At 42.6% G+C, this 26,663-nt stretch overlaps 2 protein-coding genes across 3 annotated transcripts in view; one reads left to right on the plus strand and one right to left on the minus strand.

Annotated features, from left to right (window-relative positions):
• LOC147027574 (uncharacterized) overlaps positions 1-10,542 on the minus strand; it is a 28,713-nt gene extending 18,171 nt beyond the window's left edge. The window contains exons 1-2 of one of the 2 annotated variants that reach the window (XM_085877081.1): positions 10,525-10,542; positions 7,810-7,994 (exon numbers count right to left, since the gene is read on the minus strand). In XM_085877081.1, coding sequence (XP_085733207.1) covers positions 7,810-7,821 — 12 coding nt within the window. In that variant the 5' untranslated portion in view covers positions 7,822-7,994; positions 10,525-10,542. Of the gene's footprint in view, positions 1-7,809; positions 7,995-8,157; positions 9,440-10,524 lie in introns of those variants that run through there. The other variant, XM_085877082.1, reaches the window with a different exon arrangement.
• The window catches only part of LOC147027575 (cadherin-13-like), a 164,863-nt gene continuing 139,200 nt past the window's right edge, over positions 1,001-26,663 (plus strand). Inside the window, exons 1-2 of the mRNA XM_085877079.1 lie at positions 1,001-1,113; positions 4,100-4,193. Of these exons, the coding sequence (XP_085733205.1) occupies positions 1,016-1,113; positions 4,100-4,193 (192 nt within the window). The 5' untranslated portion in view covers positions 1,001-1,015. The remainder of the gene's footprint in view (positions 1,114-4,099; positions 4,194-26,663) is intronic.

Consider the following 26,663-nt stretch of genomic DNA (forward strand, 5'->3'; position numbering starts at 1 on the left):
ATTTGCTTCCATCGAAATTCTAAATTCCTTCCGCACAAAATGTGGGTATCTCTGCTGATAAATCATGTAAAACAATTGAAAGGTTAAGTTTTCAAAATTGCTGAATTGCTGTTTCTGTGGCAACAATTGTTTGTTTGGATTTTGCAAGTACAACGTTTTGTACAACATCTTTCATGCTTATTTTTCAGCACAAACGTTTGATGTGGTGTCTCATTAAGAGGGTCTTTGCAACATATTTCAGTGAGATAATGTTTGTTGAAAATATTCATACTTGCTTAATTTTATTTTTGATTATTTTAGAGAAACTGCTGTATATATTTGAGGGTTCCAAGCTTGTTGGAATTTTGTTTTTTTTGGTAAATTTCGGGTAGAAAACCAATAGGACATTCTTCATAGAGTGGAAAGGACATTATGTTTTGGTATAAGCAAAGTGCAAGACAGAATAAATTGAAAATTGACAAAAACAGAGCAATAAATTGTTCCATAAGGGCAAACGAGAGAAGCTTTTGAAGTGGTGGTGAGCAAACCTTTACTGGTGCGATCTATTTATATTCACATCTTAACTTCTCACTATGGTCGTGAATCTACTGCACATACCTGGCATTGAGCCGAGTAAAATGACACATCCAACACAGGTGGAATGCACTATTCTCTTTTATTTTCACAAATTTATTTTTGAAGAAAGATCGAGTTTGAACTTATATATTTTATATATTCTATATTATGTTTGTGGACATATACATCCAGGGTGGCACAGAAATCATTGCCTATAATGATTTTAATTAATACAAGGGAAAATCATAATAAATGTTTTATCACATTATTTGACAACTTGTACCAACATTATCTTCGTAAAATTATTATTTAATAAACATTCAAAATCCTTCAGGGTGCGACTAAATATATATATTTGCTTATCCCACTCCCTGTCTCTGTTCATTCCACCCGGTCCTTGACTCACAGCCAGCAGACCTTATGGAATGTGATTTCACATGTCCACTTGCCAATCGGCCAAATGCCTTCCCATCAGCCAGATGTACACACGGCTCCCTGTAACGATCCAATTGCTTATTCATACGACATCAGAAAGCACAAGCTGAGCTTGACTCAAAGGTACATAACTAAAGTTGGATTGTTTCATGACTGTCTTTAACACCTTCTTTTATGTGCTCGTGATTATTCTGCAATCAGGTTATTTATCTATCTATCTATTTTGCACACTAACCTCAGGGTTCAGCATCAGGGTGGTGCTTAAGCAAAATTCACTTGGAGGATACAGACATCTCTGTCCTTTTGTATGAAGTAATAAAATACCAAAACCGAAGTATTTGGGATTCTGTAGCTGTGGGTGTGGTTGTGGGTGTGCTTCATGCAAACACTTTTTGAATACACCATTTCAAAATCATGTTTTTGTGAAAGGTTTTTTTTTTACAGATGGTACAAATATGTATTTTCTTTAAACAGGAAATTTCAAATGCAAGTTATTTAAATCAGACCAAAAATTGTATTTGATCAAAAGCACAATGAGAAAATTGTGAAAACGACAGTGCACAATTAAGGCACAATTAGCTCAAAAACACTCTTGCAAAAGGTGAGTCAATAATAAGTGAGTAAATAATATGAACGAATAAGTGATTAAATAAATAAGTGAATGAATAAAATGAATTCATGGGTAGATAAATAAATAAACAAATCTACACTAATAAATTGTGTGTGTGTGTGTGTGTGTGTGTGTGTGTGTGTGTGTGTGTGTGTGTGTGTGTGTGTGTGTGTGTGTGTGTGTGTGTGTGTGTGTGTGTGTGTGTGTGTGTGTGTGTGTGTGTGTGTGTGTGTGTGTGTGTGTGTGTGTGTGTGTGAGAGAGAGAGAGTGGTCAGTGTTATAGCTCCATGACTATGACAGCGAGAAACTTGAAACTTTGTCTGCATACTAAGGCGACACCAAGTCTATAACCCCAATGGATGGTATGTTTGTTTGTTTTTAATTCAGTTAAAAAAATATATATTAAAATTGCTTGCTTTTTCTGTCACTCGGGAAGGGTACTTTTGGTCGTAAACAAAGAAAGAAACAAACAAACAAATAAACAGGACAGAGTGAGAGAGGCTAAAAAAAAGTGAAGTTTCAGCCAAATATTCACCTTCATCAGGGATTACACAGTGCATTCTGAATGAGGCCGAGGGCCAGTGGGACCTACCTTGCACCCCCCCCCCCCGCGACAATTTTTCACTGATACCACAGTGTTCATATATATCCCAAGTATCAGAAAAAAAGATGTTCCCAGAAAAATAACTCATTTGCACTCTGCTTTATTAAGCTGTTTACATTTTGCATGTAATTAAGCAATCCAAACATTATTCTACATCTCTGACAACAAAGGAAATATATTCACCTTATTCGTTGACCCTCCAAACATATGTGTCGATTCCTCATTTACAAATTTCCATGTACCAGAAGTTGAGATATTTCCGAAAATGAGAATTTCCATAATGGCGGATCCTAATTAGCATATCAATGCATTTAAAATTATTTCCACTACTTTTACTCAAACAGAAAATAGTTATGTTTCCCTTTAACACCAACAGACATCATAAGTCACAGTTATGTATTATATCAGGCCCAGGTAATTAATTGTTTTGTTTAATCTGATTTTGCATGATTTTCGAACGATTCATTGTGTTTTATGCTAATTAGCCTACTTTTAAAAATTCAAAACTTTTCATGTATTTTTTGCCAACCTGGTTTGTATCTGGCAACACTTAAGTAATGTTTTTTTGACAAAAAACTGACATGTGTGGTAATTACACGGAAAGAAAATGGAAATTCTTGCATTTTTGTGGGAATTATTGTCTTCAAGTCAAATTTAATTTATACGAGCATAACCCGTGCTCTGCACGACATGTTGGGGTGGGTGTGTTTGAGAAAGGAACTGATGCAGAGCATCAGTAGTAATTTTACTTTAATAAAGGAAGTGGAATACGATTTCACCGTTTCAGAACCATTTTATTTACTTTTTTTGTACCATGCACCTCATATGGTCTTTGAGATAATGTAAGCCGAATATCACGTTACTCGAGCGCAGAACAAAGTCGAAGATAGCGCGACACGAAACCACAAACTTGGAAATAATATATAAGACGCAAATGAGCTAATTTGCATAAACAAAATATATTTTAATACGTAAATGTATAAGCTTTAATTTGACACCAATTTTGTGATTTTACGTTTTCTTCAACAGAGATATTGACATTTTGCCGATCTTTGTGAGATTCGTCTATTTTTGATTGGTTGTCATGGAAACAGCTTATTAAAGCATAGTGCAAATGAGTTATTTTTCTGGGAACATCTTTTTTCTGATACTTGGGATAGATATGAACACTGTGGTATCAGTGAAAAATTGTCGCGGGGGGGGGGGGGGTGCAAGTTATGTCCCACTGGCCCCGGCCTATATGTTCCTATTTTAAATACCTTAGTGTGAAACACAGGTCTGTAATTAAACCGTCCGACGCTTCAAACATCCTCCGTCGATCCAAGTCTTTCCTTGGAAAATCAGAGCTACTCACAGTCCACAAAGCCTTTGTCCACAGCTAAATGGAGTTCTCCTCTGCTATTGGGCTGGCGTTCCATCATCACATCTGTCCTGGATTCTGCAGAGTCTAAAGCTCTCAAAACTAGAGAGTTCATTGAACGCCTTACCCCACAAATTGTTCAAGTATATAATTCAATTTAAATAAAATAATGATTTTAAAGGTCGTATGAAAAAATTCCAGAAATTTACCTCCATTGATGCAGTCTTAGTTACCACCTTATATGACCTGTCCAAGGACTGCGAAACTGGAGGTTTTGGGAAGTGATAAGAAGACGATTTGTGTTCTACAGTATTTAAGTACTGGTGTGTAATTGAAATGAAGTAAAATAAAGATTGTAAAGGTCGTATAAAAAATGAATTCCGGAAGTTAACCACTGTTGATGCAGTGGCTATTACACCACCTTATCTAACATGTTACATTAATTATTCATGCTTGTTGTTTGTGTCCTTTATAATGCCCTTATAAACAGTGAGTTTCCTGTTTGAAATGATTTTCCATTTTGTTTGACTGCCAGACAGGCAGACACTTCAAAAAATTATCTCACTCCTCCCTGTGCACATGTGATCGGGATTCATTCAGAGCCGAAGTACTGTACTGCGAAACTGCAGGTTCGTTTTCTGATTAAATGTTCCAATTTGTGTTCGAAATACAACATTCAATTTCAATAAAGTTGTTCCTCGATCTTAAATTGACATTTGTGGATGGACGGACAGACAGACAGAAATGAACCAAATATGCTCAACCCCGCTTTTTGCTTTGCATGTGCGAGGTCATTCTTGGAATCTCCTGTGATGAGGCCGAAAGAAAAAGATGTGTTGCTCTCAAATCGCAGGCACATCATTGGTCTCTCTGTTTTCTACCGTCTATTCTCCAACGTTTCTCCCTCTGTCCTTTCAGTCCTCCGACCCTCCCCAGCAACTCCAGAATGTATATGTTCTTCCTTCTGGTTAAATTTCCAAAATCCAGACTGACTGCACACCTCAACTCTCATTACTTACCTCTCCCATTTATGGAACCACCTTTCAGAGGCTGTTCTGTCTCACTCTTCCCTCAAAGAGTTCAATCAAGTAGTGTGTACCACCATCTCCTGTCATTTCCAATGATGTCCCATGATCTTTATTACCCCCATTCACCTTTTCGAACCCAACCATTTTACTTGCAAGTTTCAGCGTTTCTTCCATTCCTCCCTCTCCTCTTTCCTGTTCGTTCATTCCCTTGATATTTGTCCCACTGTCCATTCTACCTTGCTCTTGCATTAGCCTCGCACCTGCTGGGCTCGCAAAATAGGTTGACCAACGTCCCGGGACAACTAGAACATTTTATCAAGACAACCCATACCTTGCTGGTTGCCAGCCAAACAGGCAACCAAATTTGTTATCTGTTGAACAAACCTTCCTTTGGTTTTATTTCTCCATGCTGTTGTAACTTTGGCTTTGAAAAAAAAATCAATAATTAAATTATGGCTGGATAAAAAAAAAAATTAAATATCAAACACATTAATAATTTTTGTTCTCAGGAAGTGAGGTCGAAACAAATTGCAGAACAAATGCAGTTCTGCTTATTTACTGAACGTACAGTACACGTTCATATACCTCACACCTTACTGCGCGATAACGAATGGGTTGCAAGTGGATATGAACTACATTTTGAAATTGACAAGTATGTCTTGAAGTAGCTGCAAAGTTTTGCGATGTCTTCTATTCACAAAAACTTGCACTTTAAATGTTTTTTCAAAATAAAAAACCTTATGCTGATTCCCACTAACGGCTGTAAAATCCATGAAGACTGTCCATGTAATACCATTGATAGTTGGTTTAACAATTGCAAGGGAACATGTCACTTAGATCACAAGATTGCTGTTCAACCAACTACTCGCAACGCCAAAGCCCAGTGAATCAGTTCATCTCGGCAAGTACAGCTAACTCCCTGCTCATCATAGTCCCCATTCTCATCGAAATCATCATCATCAAAACTTTTATGGGACTCCTCCTCATGATCAAAACTTCCACATCCGGCAAGAAATTATAGATGACCAAGCGACATCAGGAAGTTAAGTGCAAATGAGGAGTATTAAAAAAAAAGAAGAGAGTTGGACAGCACGGAGATAGAGGGGAAAAAAAAAAAGTTTGACATTCTTTAGAAAAGCTCAAATTTCAATTCCATGCCCCTTCGATCACATCCACAGACATCTGGCCAAGAAATAAAGAGGAAATGGGGGTGGTGAGAATAAGGAAATGGTGAAAGAGATGACTGATGATGGCCTGAGAGACAGAGGCTTAACGATATGATGAAGGTGAAAAAATTTGCAGAAGTGTTTGGAAGGAAAAATTGGGGGGTGGAGGGGGGGGTAGCATGGGGAGAGCAATGAAGGGGAAAAAGCTTGGTTGTTGATTGTTATTTATAATGTATCCTTGAGGGTAAAACCCCACATTAGATGTCTAACCTCAACTTCAGATCAAGTTGTTTCATGCTTATCCGTTTCACTTCCCTTTCATTCCAATTGCACTGATTATTGAAGTAAAATCAGTGGAGTTACCGCGGCGGCCCTCGTGAAACTCACAACTGGAAGGGATTTCTTTTCTTAAACTTTTGTCGGTCTCGAGTGTCATGTTAACTAAAACATAATCGAGAAAAGAGAAAGAAAGATAAGTTGAGCGAATTGGACAAAAAGAAAGAAAAAAAAATTGTAACCGCCACCCAAAAGGTAAGACGATTCATACAGTAGGCGTAGGCGCACGAGATTAAATAAGTTTACCATTAGTCACAGACGTAGAGAGACTTGTCTGAAAGAATGAATACATTCACAAAACTCTCCACAAGTTCGTGCAGGAATTGAAGCACAGCTGCGACACGCATCACTGGCGTGTTTAAGGGATCTGTAACTTTGTAAAACAACGAACAATGAAGGAGAGTCTCTTACAAAACAAAACAAAACAAAACAAAAAAAAACCTGTGGATTTCAACTTCAACCGCAGTGAGAGGCAAAACTGGGTTATCGAATCTGTTAATAGAGAGTTTTAAAGGTTTCGGTTCCTTTATGACTGAAAAATGGGAAACAGTTTAATGATATCATTTGTGAGATAAATAAATATTCCTGCTTCTTGCTCAGCATTTCTGGCCTTGTGCTTCAGTCGTGACAAATGAAGCAAATCAAGGACGGGCACGGCGATCGAGACGCCGTGTGGAGCCTCACGGACCCGACGACGACAAAACCATTCCGGTTTCAAGGTCGATTTGAGGTAGTCCGGGTGTGCAGTTTCCACTTGTAGTTGCTCGAGATGGAAACTTTCTCACCGTCTGGCTTTTTGAAAACTGCACTCAATTCCCAACGCACTGAAAGTAAATATATTAGGGGATTGACTGCAGTATAGTGGATGTGTCAAGGGGCTTTTCTTGGAGCCCTGTAGGCCTACGTGGACCGTTGTTTGTCTGAAAAAGCTCTTGATAATGGGATATACACATATTATGTACCCAACGGAAGGGGAGGCAACACAATGAAAAGGCAGAGAAGAGGCGAAGATAGTGGGGGAGAAAAGGGATGTTGGGAGCACATAGCAGCTAAAAGAGGGGGGGGGGACATGGTGAGGGACAAAAATAAAGATTGGAGTGTGTGCACGTACGGCGCTATCGATGAAACACACGAGATAAACTTCCTCTTGGGACACAATTACATTTCATCGCAAAGCAATAAGTACACATTTTGAACAACATTTTCAAATTTCTGAGTTTTCAGTAATTGGTCTGCTTCGTTAAAATCAAAACCAATCAATCATCAGAAACCAACAAAGGTGAATAATTTTCAAAATTGGATAAGGGCTCGTTAACCGCAAGTTGAAAAACTTCTCTTGAAATGAACAAAATAAAATTCACATCTAAGTACAGGACTTAAATAGAAGTGCCGAGGGTATAAGAGTTCGACTTGTGGCGATTGTTAAATTTGCTCGAAAATAAATAAATGAATAACAGTGACAAAAACAAATAAATAAATAAACGAACACACAAACAAACAAATAAATAAAGACTCAGACATGGGAATCTTCGGTGATTCGCAGATAATGCTTCCAAGAACTTATGTTGATCCTTCCTTTGATCCTCAATCAAGATGATCCTTCCACGAGAATTGAACGACTTCACATAATGCTTCAAGGATAGACGTGACAAAACGTGTCCGAATTGAACTGAATATTTCAGAAAACCAGACAGATATCTGCCGATGGTACTCACGGTGTTCCTCATCACTTTGAGCTAGTGGGGTTCAGTTCGTGTCTTCGCTGGATGTCCAACTCCTTGTTTTTTTTTGTCCCACGTAGCGCGCGCTTTCTCGCTCCTCCTCCATACAGTTTCCACGATCCTCTCCCACCCACAAGTGTGGTCTTTATCCCAGCCATGCACCTCCCATGTGATACCATCTGCAGGGAAACATTTTTAAAATCGCCAATCCACAACTACAACGTACATTCTTGGATCAACAAATTCAGGTCCCCAAAGGGTCTTTACCCGATCACAATCCTCCGACTACGGAATGCATCAAGAACCCAGTGCAAGACTCGCAGATAACCCCATCAATCTGACCTTCAAATTGTTGATTCCTCGACTCGGAGAAGATTCCTGCCCTGTACCTGGATCAACATTCTCAAGTATGATCACCTTAACTGCCATGTCCCCCCCCCCCCCATTATGGCTCCAAAAGAGGCATCTCTGCTGTAGTTCAAACTTCATATCAGATGATTGTCTGCTTTTACCTCGGCCACCGGAGGTGGACGGAAGTTATATTTTCACCCCCGTCTGTCTGTTTGTCTGGCTGTCTGTGAAGAGGATATCTCAAAAAGTTGTGGACGGATTTAAACGAAATTCGGTGGACAGGTCGTGCGTTTGACAAGGATGAATTTATTTCATTTTGGTGAAGGTCCCGATTTGGACATGAGAATTTTTTTTATTTCTTAAGTGATTCTTCACCATTGAGAGACGAGGCCAAAAACGATATATAGCATGATATTTCAAAAAGTTGTGGTCGGGTTATGACAAAACTAGGTGTACGAGTTGGGTCGGTGACGAGAACAAGCCGATTAGATTTTGTTTCAGGTCCGGATCCAGATCCGGCCCATCAGTGGGATACAAAACAAACACTGTGCAGCCTTGTGGAGGTACGTGTTCCACAGAGTGCCGTTCCACTTAGCCCGTCCCCGACGCAGCGGGAGACTGGTTTTGCAATCGTGTGTGTGTGTGCGTGTGTGTCGAGGCATACCTTTCTTTTTTTGAATCAACTGAGCTTTTGTCATAAAATTTCTTTGACAACAAAGCTTTATTATGAGAATTTGGAGAAGACAAATCAATAATTTGGTCAAAGGTCAAAGGAAGGTCAACACCACGTAAAACCGTCAATTTTCATCAAATTTACCTGAAATCTTAAGAATTTGCATGTTGGGTCACTGGATCGGTTCACCAATCAAAAGCTATAAGCCGACAGTGTATTTTTTAAGACCAATAAAAGCCAAAGGTCAAGGTCAAAAATCGTCAATTTCCATCTGATTGACCTGAAACTTGAGCAGGGTTTGCATATTGGGCCACTGAAACCTATTGCCTTTGAGGTCATAAGGTCAAGGTCACATAAAGTCATCATTCTTTTTCGCTCGTCTGAATACAAAGTGGACGTGGATGGGCGTCGCATTTTCAGAGATGCTTTCCAGTTCACCTCCGCCATCGAAGATCGGAGGTTACTGTTTTCACCCCTGTCTGTTTGTTTGTTTGTTTGTGAACAGTTTTACGGAAAAAAACTCCTCGACGGATTTCGACGAAACTTGGTGGGGGGTTAGGTATGGTCCAAGGATCATGCCATTAGATTTTGGACTTGGTCCCCCCCCCAAAAAAAATTGTTAGAGAAATTTTTTTTATTTTTTTTGCATTTCTACATGTTTTAAGTGGTTTCCAACCCCCCCCCCCAAAAAAAAATTTTGAGAATTTTTTTTTGCATTTCTACATGTTTTAAGTGGTTTCCAACCCCCCCCCAAAAAAAAAAAAATTGTTACCCCCCCCCCCAAAAAAATTGTTAGAGAAAAAAATGTTTTTTTTGCATTTCTACATGTTTTAAGTGATTTCCACCCCCCCCAATTTTTTTTATTTTCTTGCATTTCTACACGTTTTAAGTGATTTCCAATCCCCCCCCAAAAAAAAAAATTGTTAGAGAAAAAAATAATTTTTTGCAACTTTTTTTTCAACTAAATTTCGATTTCTTTTTTTTGCATTTCTACATATTTTCAGTGATTTCCACCCCCCCCCCCCCCCCAAAAAAAAAATGGAGAAAATAACTAAAACTCTGTCAGCACTGTTGACATCACATTTAATGAATAAGATATAAGGTTGACTTGAGTGACGCAGCAGTATTGGCGGCGGAGGTTTTGCACTCTCCCGAGTGCTCCCCCACTCGTTTAAATTGGATTCGTCCCGTTCCCTTTTCAGGGTGTGGGGAGCTGACAGCAGCAGTTGACCGATAATTATTTATCACCAAATGTATTTTCCTTTAAGCTGTTGATGACGTTGTGTGGAAGAATGATTGTTTTCATGGCTTAAAGGTGTTGGGATTTCACAATCAGATCACAAAATTGTTACGAACATTCTTCATGACAAACATTCAATGAACATGTATTTTTGTTGGGAGGTTTAGGCTCATGGAGGAGCTAACGGCAGAGGACAGCAGGTTCATAGACTGGCAGTGTAGGGGGTTTCAAAGGGGAACACAGAGACAAAGACATCACACATTAAGTGGCACAAGTTGGAGTGGGAGGGGGTCAAGGACTGTCGAAGAGATCGGGGGTGAGCATGGGAAAGAGCAAGAGGTGATGATGGCCATCACTCTGAAGAAAGAGTAGAGAGGTGTGACGAAGGTGAGGAATCAGATTCGAATTGAGGAGTGTCATGAGGTGTGGGATTCTGGAAGAACACCTCGTGTGACGTGGGTATCCTGCAAGGCAAGAGGGAGGTGAGAAATGAGGCGTATTAAACAGAGACCACCCTCCCTGGTCCCCATATATAAAGGACAGGACAGAAACAGACTTTGGGACTCAGGTTCCTGCCAACATTTGCCAATTGAATAACGTGGAAGACAATAGAAATGTTTTAAGACAATGACGTGTACAAACACCACTCAGTCCTTACCCTTTCCTCCTGATCTGTTCGATCCATCTCCTTCGTTCTTCGAACATCACGTCACTCATGACGTTAACAGATCACCCACATCACTCGTGAAACTCGGACCTCGGTCCCATCGGTCTTGCTCGATCACCTGTTGCACCTCAACCGTGACGTCATGCACCCTATACGTCAAACGCTTGCCCTTTCTCTGTTTTGTTCTGATGAAGGAGAAAGGCCGAAACGTCAGCACTTTCTTTTCTCATCTGTTATGGCGGATATAAACTCGAACCCTTTTATTCTTGTGTGGTTTTCACTTCGGATGAAATTCGTCTTGAACTGTAATCAGAACTTCTTCATAGTCACAGTGAACTTGGCGGTATGGAGAATAAGGTGTTGGCCTGTTTCAGAAACCCGATGGCGATGTGAAATACGCTGCAAGTGAGTCCCTCCCAAAAGAGAGAGAGCGAGAGGAGGACGGGAAGGAGAGCGATGGAGGAGAGGGTAGCGGAGGGGAGAGGGAGGCGGAGGGGAGGGGGAGATGAGAGGAGGCGGAGGGGAGGGGAGACAAGAGGAGGGGGAGTGGGAGTGACGAGAGGAGGAGTGCCCAGGTCAAAAAACCAGTAAAGACCAGTAGCTTACTGGTCAACTGGTACCAGTTGAAAACCAATAGCCAACTGGTACCAGTGAAGCCAGTTGGTTTCTTACTGGTTTTAATATGGAAATTGGAATAGAGTGATATATTACCAGTTGAAATACAATTGTATTTAACTAACTGGTATCAACTGGGACCAGTACATTGTAACTGGTATCAACTGGGAGACCAGTACATTGTAACTGGTATCAACTGGGAGACCAGTACATTGCAACTGGTATCAACTGGAACCAGTAAGACTTTAACTGGTACAAATATGAGCTACTGGTTTTTTCAACTGGGAAATTGGAATTCTGACTGAATTTAACTGGTACCAGTTGAAACCAATAGAGACCAGTTAAAGACCAATTAGAACCAATAGAGACCAGTTGAAAATGTGTACTGGTTTTAACTGGTTTTTCGACCTGGGTGGGAGAGACGAGAGGGGGGTGGAAGGTATGAGAGGAGGGGGAGTGGGAGTGGGAGAGACGAGAGGAGGGGGAGTGGGAGTGGGAGAGACGAGAGGAGGGAGAGGTGGGAGAGACGAGAGGTGGGAGAGACGAGAGGTGGGAGAGACGAGAGGAGGGAGAGACGAGAGGAGGGGGAGTGGGAATGGGAGAGACGAGAGGAGGGGGAGTGGGAGTGGGAGAGACGAGAGGAGGGGTGGGGGTGTAGCAAATAAAATAATCTTCATAGGAGAAGAAAGCAAAGATGTAAAATCCACTCGAGACCTCTGTGGACCTCGATTTTTTTTAATGGCATGAACAAACTTTGGTTCTTCACAAGTGATGAAGATTGTGGTCAAGTTTCATCTAAATTGTTTTTGTGGTTTCGGAGAAGAAAGCAAATCCATATTTTGGGGAAACCCCCATGTTGACTCCCTCTGAAGACCCCCTCAAACCCCAATTGTTTTTAATGCCATGAACAAACTTTGGTACATCACAGCTGAACGAGGTTGTTGTCAAGTTTCATTGAAATCGTGTGTGTAGTTTGGAGAAGAGAGCAAATACCTATTTTAGGATGTCAACAACCCCCCCCCCCCACCCCATGGACTCCCTTGATGAGCTCAGATTTTTATGCAGCCGATAAACTTTGGTACGTCATGGGTGATGAAGGTTGTGGTCAAGTTTCATCAAAATCGTGTGTGTAGCTTCGGAGAAAAGAGTAAATACCTATTTTGTGGGGGTCAAACCCACCCCATAGACCCCCTTAATGAGGGCACATTTTCTTGCGGTCAATACACTTTGGTATATCACGGGTGATGAAGGCTGTGTTCAGGCTTCATCGATATTGTGTTTGTAGTTTTGGAGGAGAGAGAAAATACCGATTTTGGGGAGGTCAAAAAAAACTCCATACACCTCCATAATGAGCACAGATTTTGATGCGGTCAATAAATCTTCGTTTGGCATCAGTTATGAAGCTTGTGGCCAAGTTTCATCAAAATTAACTGTTTGGTTCAAGCGATAATGACTGAAGTGTTTACAGATTGACTCACTGACTGACTGACGACTCACCTCTGGACACTGCTCGATCGCAGAAGCTCATCTGGCTGAAATCCAGGTGAGCTAAAAAAATTAACTCAGAGCTCCAAAGCACCTGTTCACTATGTGAAGGACCGTTCGGGTTTTCCTGGGAGTGATTGAGGTTTCCACAACACACCTGAGCACAATGCAGGTGAACGTTTTTCCCTGCAAGTTCGAATCGCATCCTGCAGCCCACATCACAACGGATATAATGAGCATGGATGTTTCTCCCACGACCACTCGGTCAGCATGATGAATGAGGAGATGCTGCTCATTTTGTCATGCTTCCAGTTCAAGTTCCTTCTTTCCCATTTCGATTGAAGATTATCAATTCGTTTGTGTGGGAAAAAGGTAAGTGGTGAGGATTCTTTGTTTGGTTTTGTGGGTTCATGAGTGTTTGGTTAAATTCAGGGATGCAATTATAATTCCATCCTTTTATATATTTCCTGGGAACAGTACCCATCCCAAGTGACGGCAAAAGCGAGCAAATGTATCCGTCCCCAGTGACGGGGAAAGTTCAGTTAATCTAACAATTTAAACAAGTAAAAAAATACATAAAATGTAATAGCCACCATTGTTTGAGTAATGCAGCTAAAAGGATGGAGTTAAAGGGCGAGACCATATTTATGTACAACTAAAATGGCGACCAGTCGGCCATCAATGATCAGATCGCAAGATAAAGTGAAAGGCACGTGTGTGCCATCATGTGCTGTGCTTGTATCAAGTATGAACAAAATGGGACCATGCATGTCTGACAAATGGTTGGGGACACATTTAGTAACAATATGGCCACCAGTCGGCCATCTTGGATCTGATGTTGAAAAAAAAAATGACGTGCATATGTATACCATCATGTGTCACCTTTGTGCCAAGTTCGAATAAAATCGGTCCAGACATATGCGAGATATGGTTGCGGACGCACACACGCACAGACACAAAAATTGAGACCAAATCCATAAGCCTCCGTTTCAGACAAAGTCCAACAGGGGCTAATAATATTGTTGTAGTGCCGGGGTTAGGTGGCGAGGACAACCGCTAGACGGAGCAGTTGGGCCGTCTCCCCTCCGAACACCTGGAATTGAATGTCGTCACTCCGGACAACTCCGAAGTCGAAGGGTTGCTTAATGGACCGTGGATGCCAATATTTCGACCGCGTGGTTCGGGTCTTTTTGTCCGATTCCAATTTACCTAAGTAGCCACGCGGTCGAGCTACCAGGGAAACCACACCCTCGGCCGGCTTTGTCCGAACCGAGTCCCTGTTACCGACTCGGATCCGGCGTAACCGAGCGGGAGTTACCAAAGCCGCGCCAGCCCAAATAACAATTTACAGCACAATCGGCCTCCCTAATTCTCAAGCACGAACCATGCCAGGCCAATGAGAGAAAGCACAGACAACGAACTGGAACATTTAATAGTTATTTATTTACAATGTAAGAGGGAGGGAAACACAGAGCAGACTGAGCCACGAATATAGATGTTGGCAAATGTACAATGGTAATCACTTAAACAATTTCTACTTATCAGACTGGCCACAGACAGACACACATACCCAAAAAGAAACGGACCTCGTGGGTCTTTCAGCCCTTCAGCTCGGGATGGAAGGCGAGCTGAGGGTCATAGTCTGGCCGGGTACCTGGCCGTCTCATGCGGTTTTACCGACTCGCACTTGTGGAGCTCGGAGTCCGTGGACGGGAAAGGGGATCCCCAGCTTGAGCGCTGCAACACAACCCACCATGGTGGGATTTGAACCCACGACCCAGAATCCAACGAGCCCACAATCCTGGTTGCCACCCACGACGATCGACGACACGAGCACCACAAAACACCTCCTCCACGACCACTGCCACCACGACCACCGACCACCAAGGAACCCCGATAAAAAGACGGCTGCTGAGACAGCTCGCCACCCTTCTTATCCTTCCCCTGGCTGAGTGGAGGGATCCGCTCTGAGGTAACTCGTCTCCGGATTGGTCGGGGGGGGGGGCGTCGGGCAATCGGTGTCCTCCCCTCATTGGACAAGGCGAACATTCCATCTGGCTGGGGTGGGGTTGGCTCTGAGTTGATCTCACCCCCACCTATGTCCATGACCTCGTACACGTGCGTAATGGCGCTGAAGGAGTGGAGGGGGGATTTAATGCAGAAGACTAACTAGAAAGAAACTCGCAGCGCACACATTAAATTCCCATTAGACATAGGGGAGAGATTATAACTATCCACATACACTTAACGAAATAACTAAACTTTAGGTCAACTGTCTCGGTGAATGCAAATGGCTTCCAGATTCGGAACATTTCATGAACTTTAAAAAAAGTTAATTGGGTTGCTCTCTTGGTTTCATGCAGAGCCAAAGCTCTTTGCTACTTTTCCCGCCCACCGCAAAATGGTGGTGAAACATAAGGCAGCGGAGGTTGGATTTGTCTGAAAAGGAGGGCAAAACATCCTGCCTGGTTGCAAAATAAAATTTGGCATCAATATTACTCATGCCTGTTCGACTGTCATTTCAAAAGTGAATGTTGAGCTTTTCAATGCAGCGCAAGAAGTGATCCTTTCCAAGGAGCTTCAACACAGAAAGAGACCATTCGGCCCATAAAGCCTGCACAATGGTTGCTGACCGATGACTATTCTTGCATACAGTCAAGGCTCGTGGAAGAGCTTGAACACTAAACAGATCAGGACACAACATCCTTTCAACAATCCCTCCTTTTCCTCATCAGTCCATTCCTCCCCCCCCCTGCCTTTTCTCAATCCACCAATAACCTCCCCTTCACCAAACATCCTTTAAACAACCCCTCCTTTTCCCCATTGGTCCGTTAACCCCCTCCCCTCTGCTCCTTTCTATTCGACAATCTCTCCTTCACCCCCATCGGTCTTACCTTCAATCCCACGGCCATTCGATCACCCCCCAGCCCAGCGGAATCCCTCTCCCTTTTCGCTCCATTCTCAGGTGCATGTTCGTGGCATGAGGTACGGCACTTCTCGCAGGTGTGGTGCAGTGCAGGACTGCACTCGTGAATGCTTGTGCGGGGGGGGGGGGGGCTCCCATCACGGCCTTGGGAGAGTGAAGGGACATTTCCTGAATATTTCCTGTCCCAGTTGTACACCTGCTACAGCGATAAACATGCGTCACCACATTACATTTTCATTCTGTGATGGATTTCACTGGAATTCACACCCTCACTTACCAAGAAACGGATGATGAAACGTTGCTCCTCCCGGTGCATGCTTCTCAGGGAGCCGCCATCTTGGAACTGCTCGACTGACATCATGCACTCAATGTTTCAATATCTAAAACAGTCAGACCATGACTCTTACTCATAGATATAACATACGTTGTCTACAACTACACACATTGCATTCGCGAATTTATATCCCTATTTTAAGGTTACTTATTGACTGCCCCTCATATTTTAGCGGGTTATGTTAACACATTGTATGCATCAAGATGCATAACGAACCGTACCTCCCCATTGTCTCGGATCGCTCACCTGCATTTTTTTCATTGATCGATGTTGCCTGACGATTCTGTGATTTTTCCCGGTGTACCAGCTTCGATGTCCGTCGGCGTGCAAAATTTCAGCTTTCTACGTCAACCGGCTGGCACCGATCTTTAATATCAGTCAATGTGTCAGTAAGTGAGTGAGTCAGTGAGTCAGTAAGTCAGTGGCTACTAAAGAACATTTATTTCCTTATTCATCCACTCAGATATGGCTTTAGCTTTGTGCTTTGTGCTTTGTATCATTGTCCTGCTGAAATGTGAATCCACTTCCCAGTTTCAGTCATGGCTGACTCAAACAGGTTTTCACGAAGGATTCTCCTTTTCTTTGCACTGTCCATTGTCTCTTTTATCCGAACAAGCTTTCCAATCCTTATTGATGAAAAGTAGCCCCATAACATGATGCTGCCACCATCATGCTTGACATTCGGGGTGGTGTTGACGTGATGGTGTGCAGTGTTCCGCTTAAGGCCCGGTCACACCTTGACGTTTTAGCCAACGTATGCCGATTTTTGAATTTTTTTTTCTAAAACGCTGGCACACGTTGAATACGTTATGTGTAAGTTTTGATAACATTGAGAGCACGCTGGCATACGTCGTAGTACGTTGCCATGCATCGTTGTACGTTGGCTTTAAACGTTGTACTTTTCGGTTGTCCTCAAATTTTTTCATGCTTGAAATTTCACGACGTATGCCGGCGTATGACTCACACGTTCCGCTACGCTGGCCACAAGTTGTATGCACGGTCTGCGATCGTTGACAGACGTCAACACATGCTACTTGTAAGTTAATCATAGGCTGAAAGACGTCGGTATAATGGATCGTCCTTGCGTCAGCGTCCACGGCCACGGCCAGGACACTTATTTGCAGCATTCTTCAAACTTTTCTTCGGCATGACGAGGATGTTCACACTTCGATGTCGAACTTGGCTATGATTCCAATTGTCCATCGGCAGCGTCTATTTAAAATAGTCGAGTTTGAGCGTTTTAACACGTTCAGAAGAAACGCTTCAAATTTCCAAACCCCAGCGTCAAAAAAACAAAAAAAAACAAAGGCGAGTGACAGCAATTTAAATCGTTCATTGTAAACAATGAAACTAGCTGAGTGGTATTGTGTCGTGTAGATGCTTCGCAGGCAGGCACGAGCGAGGGAACAGTCGAGCCGAGCTGTGTTGCACAAGCGGGAGCGCGGGCGAACGTTGCCCACCACCGTCCTTTTATTACGTACTCAGCACACTTACAAGCCGGGCGACTCCAGCATTACTACAGCGCCTCAGGCGGCGCGCACACCTTATATCACTTGCAGACCCGACGACCATGACGACCCCTCCTCCCATCATCATGCCCCGCCCTGCATGCCCGCAGGCAACACCACAAGTGGTACCGTTTAAAAGTCATTGAGTGTAAAAAAAAATCCAATTGTTGAGCGCAAGCGTCTACTTTCAATCGTGGAGATGCAGCCATTTAAATCGTTAAACGCAAGGAGGATCCATCATAACCCACACCCTCCCCCTCACACTCACCTACTACTGCCAACATGAACAAACTACTACTAATGCTAATACTAATACTGATACTAATACTAATACTGATACTGATACTGTTACTGCTGACATGGACATCGACTCAAAAAGGACTCGAAAACACTGTTGGGTTCCCCTTTTATGAGCAGCATTTTTATATACCAATTCCCAAAACCGCTGGGAACACGTCTTTATATGGCAGTTGTAACCTAGAAACACTCTCATTTTTTTTTTTTTGTCGACCGGAAGACGTCATTGGAATACGTCTACATACGTCGATGTGTGTTGGGACTACGTAAAGAATTGGTTCAAAGCACGTCAAACATAAGTTAGAAATAAGTTTCGCGTAATAAAGACATTACCGCGACGTGTTTCGACTTATGAGTCGCTTATAAGTAGCCTTTGTGGACGTGTGTAAGCGTCCACATATCGTGTGTACAACTTATCCCCATCGCATGCGGAACGTGTGTCATACGCCGAGTACGTCGTAAAATTTTGAACATGTTTAAAATTTCTTGACGTACTCTACTTACTACGACGTATGATAGCGTATTTAGCGTTCTACTCGCGCATACCAAACTTACCCATACCGTATTCGATGTGCCCCCAACGTTTTAGACACACTTTTTGTTACGTCGGCATACGCTGGCAAGATCGCCAAGGTGTGACCGCGATTTTGTCACTTCCATTTCTACGGCAGTTATGATTCGAATCGTTGTGCGTCAGCCTTTTAATAGGCTACGTCTCGACATCGTCGGCGATGCGTGCAACGCGCTATGCCGAAGTTAGACTGTCGTTGGGCATCGGTTGTGTAGGCCGCCAACAGGTTCAGCATTCGTTGGTATAAGTTATCTATAACACAACGAAACGTTCTGTGTAGTTACCAATGCGTTATACATAAGACCGAGTCGCTATGAATACGTCCGAATCTTTAAAAAAAAACATCAAAAGTTCAACGTCAGGCAGCGTTTTACATACATTTTAACACGTTGCCATCGCTGGCTAAAACGTCAAGGTGTGACCGGGCCTTTACGCAGACATCACGCTTTTAATTTCGACTAAAAAGTTTAATTTTTTGTCTCGTCTGACCACAGAACTTTGCCACACATGCCTACAGTATCATTACGATGCTTTTTCACAAACTCCATGTGAGCTTTGGCATCTTTTTCAGTAATGGTTTCTTTCTTGCCACTTGTCCATATGGCCAACTTTGTGACGGGAAAGGGAGATTGTGGATTGATGAACACTGACCCCCATCTTGGACATAGAGCCCTGCAGATCTTTCAAAGTTATTGTTGGATTTACAGTGACATCCCAAACTAGTTTCCTACTTGCCCAGCCGCTGAGTTTGGATGAGCGACCTGATCTGGGTGAAGTCTGGGTCGTGTGATACGTATGTCTTCCACTTCTTAATGATGGATTGCACCATTAGTACAGGCATTTTAGCAGAAATATTTGGTCAACCTCCCACAAATTTCAACAAAAGCAAACTCAACAGATTTTGATTCCTGGATATGTCCTCAGTGACAGAAAAAAAAAGTCCAAAAGGATCCTCCAGGGGGGAAAGTCCTGAAATAATGGAAATCCAATATGGCCACCACCCAGCTTCGGGGAAAATGAGAAAATTGTAAAGATTGATGTTTTAAAATGTAAATATATGTTTTTCTGCATTCTAATTGTTTCTAGTTGTGGTCAGTATATTGATATACAAGAATAATTATAAAAAAGTGAAATGTATTGAGGGTAAAACCAAAAATTATAGCTTATTTGTCCAAAAATGTCAATTTTTTGTCCTGAAAAAAAAAAATTTACCTGATACTGATTTTGGCTCCTGGACAAAAAAAAAATAAGAAACGTTGAAGACACAAGATGAAATCAAGTCGATGGCAATGCAATATAATTATGTAAATCATTGAAACATGACAAAATTCACAATTCCACTCGGGGCAATCACATCTGCCTGACGAAGGTTTCGAAATGAAAATGAAAATTCGCATTAAACTCAGAAACTACAACCATTATAAACTTACTGTACATGTTGAGAAAAATCAAGCGTATTAAAGTTAGAACTCGACAATGTCGTCATCACACTCATCATTGTCACATGGAGTGTTTGTTCAGCCAGAGCCCCTGCAGTTTCCACAAGCTGGAGTGCACTCAATGTTGTGCTTCTTGCATGTGCATCTCATGGTGCTACATTTAGCCTGGCAGTTGTACCTAATGACACGTAACATCTTTTCAGGAGCTGGAGCAATTGATGTCTGAAGAGGCACGAAACCCTCGTCACACTTCTGCTAACCCCAGTCTGTGGAAGAAGTATACAAGTCTGATGTCTTGAAACGAATCAAAGACCACCTTCAGAAGCATGCCGAGTCTGCAAAGATATCTTCTAGAACTTCAGCGCTCTGGGTTTAGTATAGGGACATGCTAGACATTCTTCACAAATACATCCAGGCAGAGCACACTGGGAACTGGGCACTACATCTACAGGCCATCCAGGAAATGCTGCCTTACCTGGCAGCCTTGGGCCACAACCTGTATGCCAAATCTGCGAGGGTGTATCTGCAGCAGATGTCCAACCTCAAAACTCAACATCCCAATGTCCAACAACGTTTTGATGAGGGGTTCCATTTGGTTCGACAAAGTGATCGCCTGTGGGCAGGTCTTTCATCTGACCTGATCATCGAACAAGTTCTGATGAGAAGTTTGAAGACCACCGGGGGGCTCACACGAGGGCGAGGAATGACAAAGCAACAACGGCTGGTATGGCTACTATCAATGCCTGCCTGTGCAGAAATAAACCAGGCAATGCAGGAGCTCACAGGTGTGAACTACAATACTGGAGAGCAGAAGAAGGACATGACCAAAGCAAGACAATCTCGTGACTGGAAGGACACTATCAGCTCTTCAGTATTTACAGGAACGGAATGCGTTCAGTCGTGATCCACGTCTGAGGAACATTGCCACTGGAGTTCATGCACACCCCACCATCAACGTCGATACAGCACATGCTGTCTATGGATGGGAAAACACCTGCCGTGTACACATTTAAGAGGAAAGACCAAGTTGTCACCCTCAGCATGAAGTCATCTGTCAAGATTGATGGAAAGCAAGTCCAGGTTGACCCACAACTCCTCTTCCAGAGACTGATCACTGTTGCACAGACAGCAGAAGAACTGGAGTCGGCCTTCAAATATGAACTGTGCAGCTATCCACCAGCCCTCTTTGATTCCTCTCTTCAGCTCCGAGAAGCACACAAGCCAGTCTTTGCTGATGCCATCTGGGATCTTCTTGGATCCGATGTCCCAGCCGATATCCCCAATGATGGGCAACAGTATGTTTTGGATGGCAGGGCACTTGTTCAACGCATTCCATGGTCTCGTGGATCAACGTACAGAGACATATGCCACCAGTACACCGATTATGTAATGAAGAAGTACGGAGATGCCATAGTCGTGTTTGATGGTTATGAGAGTACCAACACGAAGGACATGACACACCAGAGATGGTCTAAAGGGAATGCCGGCACAACTGTGACATTTACAGCTGACATACGTCTCACAATGAAGAAGGAACAGTTTCTTGACAATAGGCAGAATAAACAGCGATTCATTTTTATGTTGAGTGAAGAGCTTCAGAAGAAAAACTGTGAGACACACCATGCCTCAGGGGATGCTGATCTCCTGATTGTACTGAAGGTCGTGCAGTCTGCTCCTGGCACCAAAACTGTGTTAGTTGGTGATGACACAGACCTCCTCGTCCTCCTATGCTACCATGCAAGCTTAGAATCCCATGACCTCTTCTGTTGTCCCGAGCCAAAGAAGAACACGAAAAAGCCTCACATCTGGAACATCAAGGCAACAAAGAAAATGATTGGTACAGACATATGCAAGCACATACTGTTTCTACATGCAGTTCTTGGGTGCGACACAACATCTCGTCTTCATGGGATTGGAAAGGGAGCTTCCCTCAAAAAGTTCAAAGCAAACAACACATTCCGTGAGCAGGTCAAGGTTTTTGATACATATCCAGCTTCCTTCCGTATGTGATGTGGTAGATGTAGGAGAAAAAAACATTGGTGATAATCTACAACGGAAAGTCAACTGACACCCTGGACACCCTCCGGTATCAGCGGTACTGGGACAAGGTGGCTTGGAGCTCCTTTCACGTGCAACCACAGACGTTACCACCAACATCAGAAGCAGCAAAGTATCACAGCCTGCGCGTGTATCTGCAGTCCAAGAACGGAAGGGATGTGCAGATGAACTTCTTCCGACAGACTGGGATTGGCAGAAGTGTGACGAGGGTTTTGTGCCACTTCAGACATCAATAGCTCCAGCTCCTGAAAAGATGTTACGTGTCATTCGGTGCAACTGCCAGGCTGAATGCAGCACCATGAGATGCACATGCAAGAAGCACAACATTGAGTGCACTCCAGCTTGTGGAAACTGCAGGGGCTCTGGCTGAACAAACACTCCATGTGACAATGATGAGTGTGATGACGACATTGTCGAGTTCTAACTTTAATACGCTTGATTTTTCTCAACATGTATCGTAAGTTTATAATAGATGTAGTTTCTGAGTTTAATGCGAATTTTCATTTTCATTTCAAAACCTTCGTCAGGCAGATGTGATTGCCCCGAGTGGAATTGTGAATTTTGTCATGTTTCAATGATTTACATCATTATATTGTATTGCCATTGACTTGATTTCATCTTGTGTCTTCAACATTTCTTATTTTTTTTGGTCCAGGAGCCAAAATCAGTATCAGGTAAATATATATATTTTTTCGGGACAAAAAAATTGACATTTTTAGACAAAAAAGCTTTAATTTTTTATTTTACCCTCAATACATTTCACATTTTTATAATTATTCTTGTATATCAATATACTGACCACAACGAGAAACAATTGGAATGCAGAAAACATATATTTACATATTAAAACATCAATCTTTACAATTTTCTCATTTTCCCCGAAGCCGGGTATTTCCACGATTCCACGGGTGGCCATATTGGATTTCCACAATTTCAGGACTTTCCCCCCGGAGGATCCCTTTGGACTTTTTTTCTGTCACTGAGGACATATCCCGGAATCAAAATCTGTTGAGTTTGCTTTTCTTGCAATTTGTGGGAGATCATCCGACATTTTGACTGTACTTCATACCAGTACTCAAAATGATAATGAATAACCCTCTCCGAAACGGTGCTTCTCCACCACTTCATGTCTGCCTTCTTTGGAAAGCTCCTTGGTCATCATATTTGCCTTGTTGGTTGACCAAGTGAGTTGCACCTTATAAAAGTGGAGCTTAATTTTTAAGTTAAACCACTGATTACATCCAGGTGAAACCTACTGTATTACACCTATTTTATAACCTTTCAAACAAATAATTTACTCCTGAAGTGATTTAAGGTGAATTATGCAAAGGGTTTGAATACTTACATGTACAACTGAGAATAATCTGATATCCTTCATTCATCTACTGTAACTTACTCACATTTTAACCGCATTTTTCCGCTTTATCATTCTGGAGTAGTGTGTGAAGACAACATATTGTTGTGGGCCGGGAGTCGATGGCGATAAACGACCACGAGGTGGAGCAGTGGAGTCGTCTCCCACCGAACACCCTGAATTTAGGTCGTGACTCTCGGATAAGTCCGAGAGTTCACGGGTCCCTTCGCGGACCGTGGTCGCCAATATTTTGACGGCGTAGGGTAGGGTTAATTGCCTAATTTCAATATACCTAAATACCCACGTCGTCCAACTACCGGGGAAAACCACACCCTCAACGGACCTAGGGCGGAACGGACCGTTTACCGAGCCCGATCCGGGTGTAAACCGAGCGAGGATTACCAAGATCCATCGGTCCAAATGACAACTTACCGGCCCAACGGCCTTACTATTTCTCAATACACACCTTGCTAGGCCAATGAAAGAAAACATGAACAACGAACTGGAACATTTAACAAGGGTTTATTTATAACAATAATCGGGGAGGGGGAGCAGAAAAAGAGCAGAGTTATCACGAATAAAAGAAATGCAAACCATGTACAAAAAAAAAGCACTTAACAATTTCTACTTATAGACTGGCACCGCAACACACACACACACACACACACAAAGAAATGGTGGCCGCGGCCTGTATTTGCACCTGCCCGCCTCGTGCGGTCTGCTCAAGCTTGTCCGGTGGCGGGACTCGAACCCACCGCCGTCAACACCGCACCAAGCTCCAGGGACCAAGAACAGTGCCATGGACACCAGCCAGCACGGGCATGGACCAGATGAGAACGCCAGCAGCTTCCTCTCTTTCTCCTTTACGAAGGGGCGAACCTTGCTTGCTTTCAACGAGGCGAGCCTTGCTTGCTTTCTCTCCATGGCTCGCCACTTCGTCTTATCCTCCCCCTCCCCCGTGGGTCAAGGGCACCGTTCTGAGGGACTCGCCTCCGGATTGGACGAGGGGTTGTCGGGCGACTCGTGGCCGCCCTTCATTGGTCGGGCCGAACACTCCCTCTGGCTGGGCGGGGCCGCCCCTGAGGTGGTCAGCCCCCCTGATTGGCTGGAGCGCACGTGCGATGCTCGCCCTTCGCTCATTGGCTGGAGGAAACGCTCTATGCCCCTCCTTGGGGCGGAGCCTCGATCCGAAGCGATGGAGGCTCCACCCATGCCCTCAGCCAAAAAACACGTAGGCAATGGCAACCGGGTTGAGTGCGGGTCAGCGTCGCTGTTGTTGTTGTTCTTGTTGTAGATGTAATAAAAACCTAACTAAAAAAATAATTCGTAGCGCACACATGAAATTCCCATTAGACATAGGGGATGGATTCTAACTATAAACACATACTTATCGAAATAACTGAACAACGGGGACTCTGGCTGATTGTGTGCACAAGCTTCTACATTCGGAACAATATTAAGTTTGATTTGAAAGCATCATGAAAATAAACTCAGGTGGCATCAAAATGCAAAAACTTTGGAGAGGGGGGGGGGGGTGAATAGTTTTTCAGGCTATTGTACGTGACATATACATATCACTCACACACACGTTGATGGTTTGCGATCTGGTAGGTCTCCATTCCATCTCCTGAAACTCACCCACGTGTGTAGAGAGCAGTCAACAACAGCAACTTGCACAAGCACACACCATAACTACGTTGTCGATGGCACACCATAGCATATTCCCGTGAGCACTGCTTTGTCCCATAAATGCTCGGTGAAATTTTATCTTGCAAAATAGATTGACTATTCCTTTCTATTTGATGTGCTTTATGACCAAAGACTTACTATGTTTACGAAATCAGAAATCATTGCAAGCATGTCAACATTTCATGAAACATTAATTTAACACTGTCCAGCAATATAAAACTGTGCATTAATTTAATCATAGGAATGAACTGTGCATAATATTAATTATAATTATTCATAATCAATTAGATAAATACAGTAAAACCTGTGGCCGTTTGTCATTCATGGGGGCCACATAAGTAAGTTCTTTATAAAATAATTTACCATGTACAATGGTAAATTAAAAAAAAAAATACGTTGTTAAATGTATTACTCATGAATATGTTTGATTTTAAATTCTAAAAGACAATATACATACACACACACACACACACACACACTAGTAAAGGTGCCCATCTTCGACGGGCTTCACTGGTGGCAACATATGGTAAAAGACAGATAGCATGAATGTATTTTAAACAATATATTATATCATTTTTATCCATTGATTATCATTCAGGTTTTCCACTTCGATGACATTACCACGTAGTTTAGTGACAACACAACGTGTACCATTCGTGAGTTCCAGAGGATCCATAGAGCGCATTAAAATTACAGAGCACACTACTTTAAAGTGATCCAAAAGGCCGGATCAGTTTCGTCTCCATATTCATATCTTGTAGATTTTTGCTGGTCAGAAAGTCATGGTTTTGTGAAGAAACTACGGCACATGAAAAGTGCAAATTAGTCAGGTATGAACTCAACTGTTTTCTCCCCAAATGGAGCGCGATTCTATGAGCTGAACTCATCTTGGTGGTCCTCTAAAAAATGGGAAACATTTTTATTTCTTTTTTGTGCAATAATTCCTCCCATTTTGCAAATGGAGAACATGAACTGTTTAACTACCATAATCATGAAAACAAATTTTGAGGGGCCTCTTAAGGAAGACAATAATATCATTAGTATATATATGTTAAAGTTTGTTTCATTTCATGCAGTAACAAAAATCTGATGGTGGAACAAAAAAAGGGGCGTGCCGAAATATTAATACAGATTTTTTAAATCAGCCTCCATGACCCCACCCCCTCTGACCCAGCCCCGAGAGGTCATATCAAAAATCCGACAGTGTTGTGCACGTCCCCATACATATATCTACTCTGTCCCAAATTTTCAAGTTCCTATCTCAAACGGTGTAGGAGGAGCTATTTTGACCCCCTATCCGCTAAGCACCCCCTACCCCCCAAGCACCCTCTGATCATCATGTGTTTAAAAAAAATATGTTTTTTTTAATGTATAACTCATGAATACGTTTGATTTAAAAAGCTTCAAGACAATTTTTTTTAAATCGACCCCCATGACCCCAACCCCTCTGGCCCGGCCCCAAGGGGTCATATCAAAAATCCAAAAGTGTTGTGCACTTCCCCATACATATATCTACTCTGTCCCTAAGTTTCAAGTTCCTATTTCAAATGGTGTAGGAGGAGTTACAGGGCAAGACGTACGGACGGACAGCAGAGACAATCACAATATTCCCGTTTTTCTTCGAAAGCGCAGGAATAATTA

This window comes from Eptatretus burgeri, chromosome 4, assembly GCF_056783735.1.
Source record: "Eptatretus burgeri isolate ZD-2024b chromosome 4, Ebu_testis_v1, whole genome shotgun sequence".
Classification (NCBI taxonomy): Eukaryota; Metazoa; Chordata; class Myxini; order Myxiniformes; family Myxinidae; genus Eptatretus; species Eptatretus burgeri.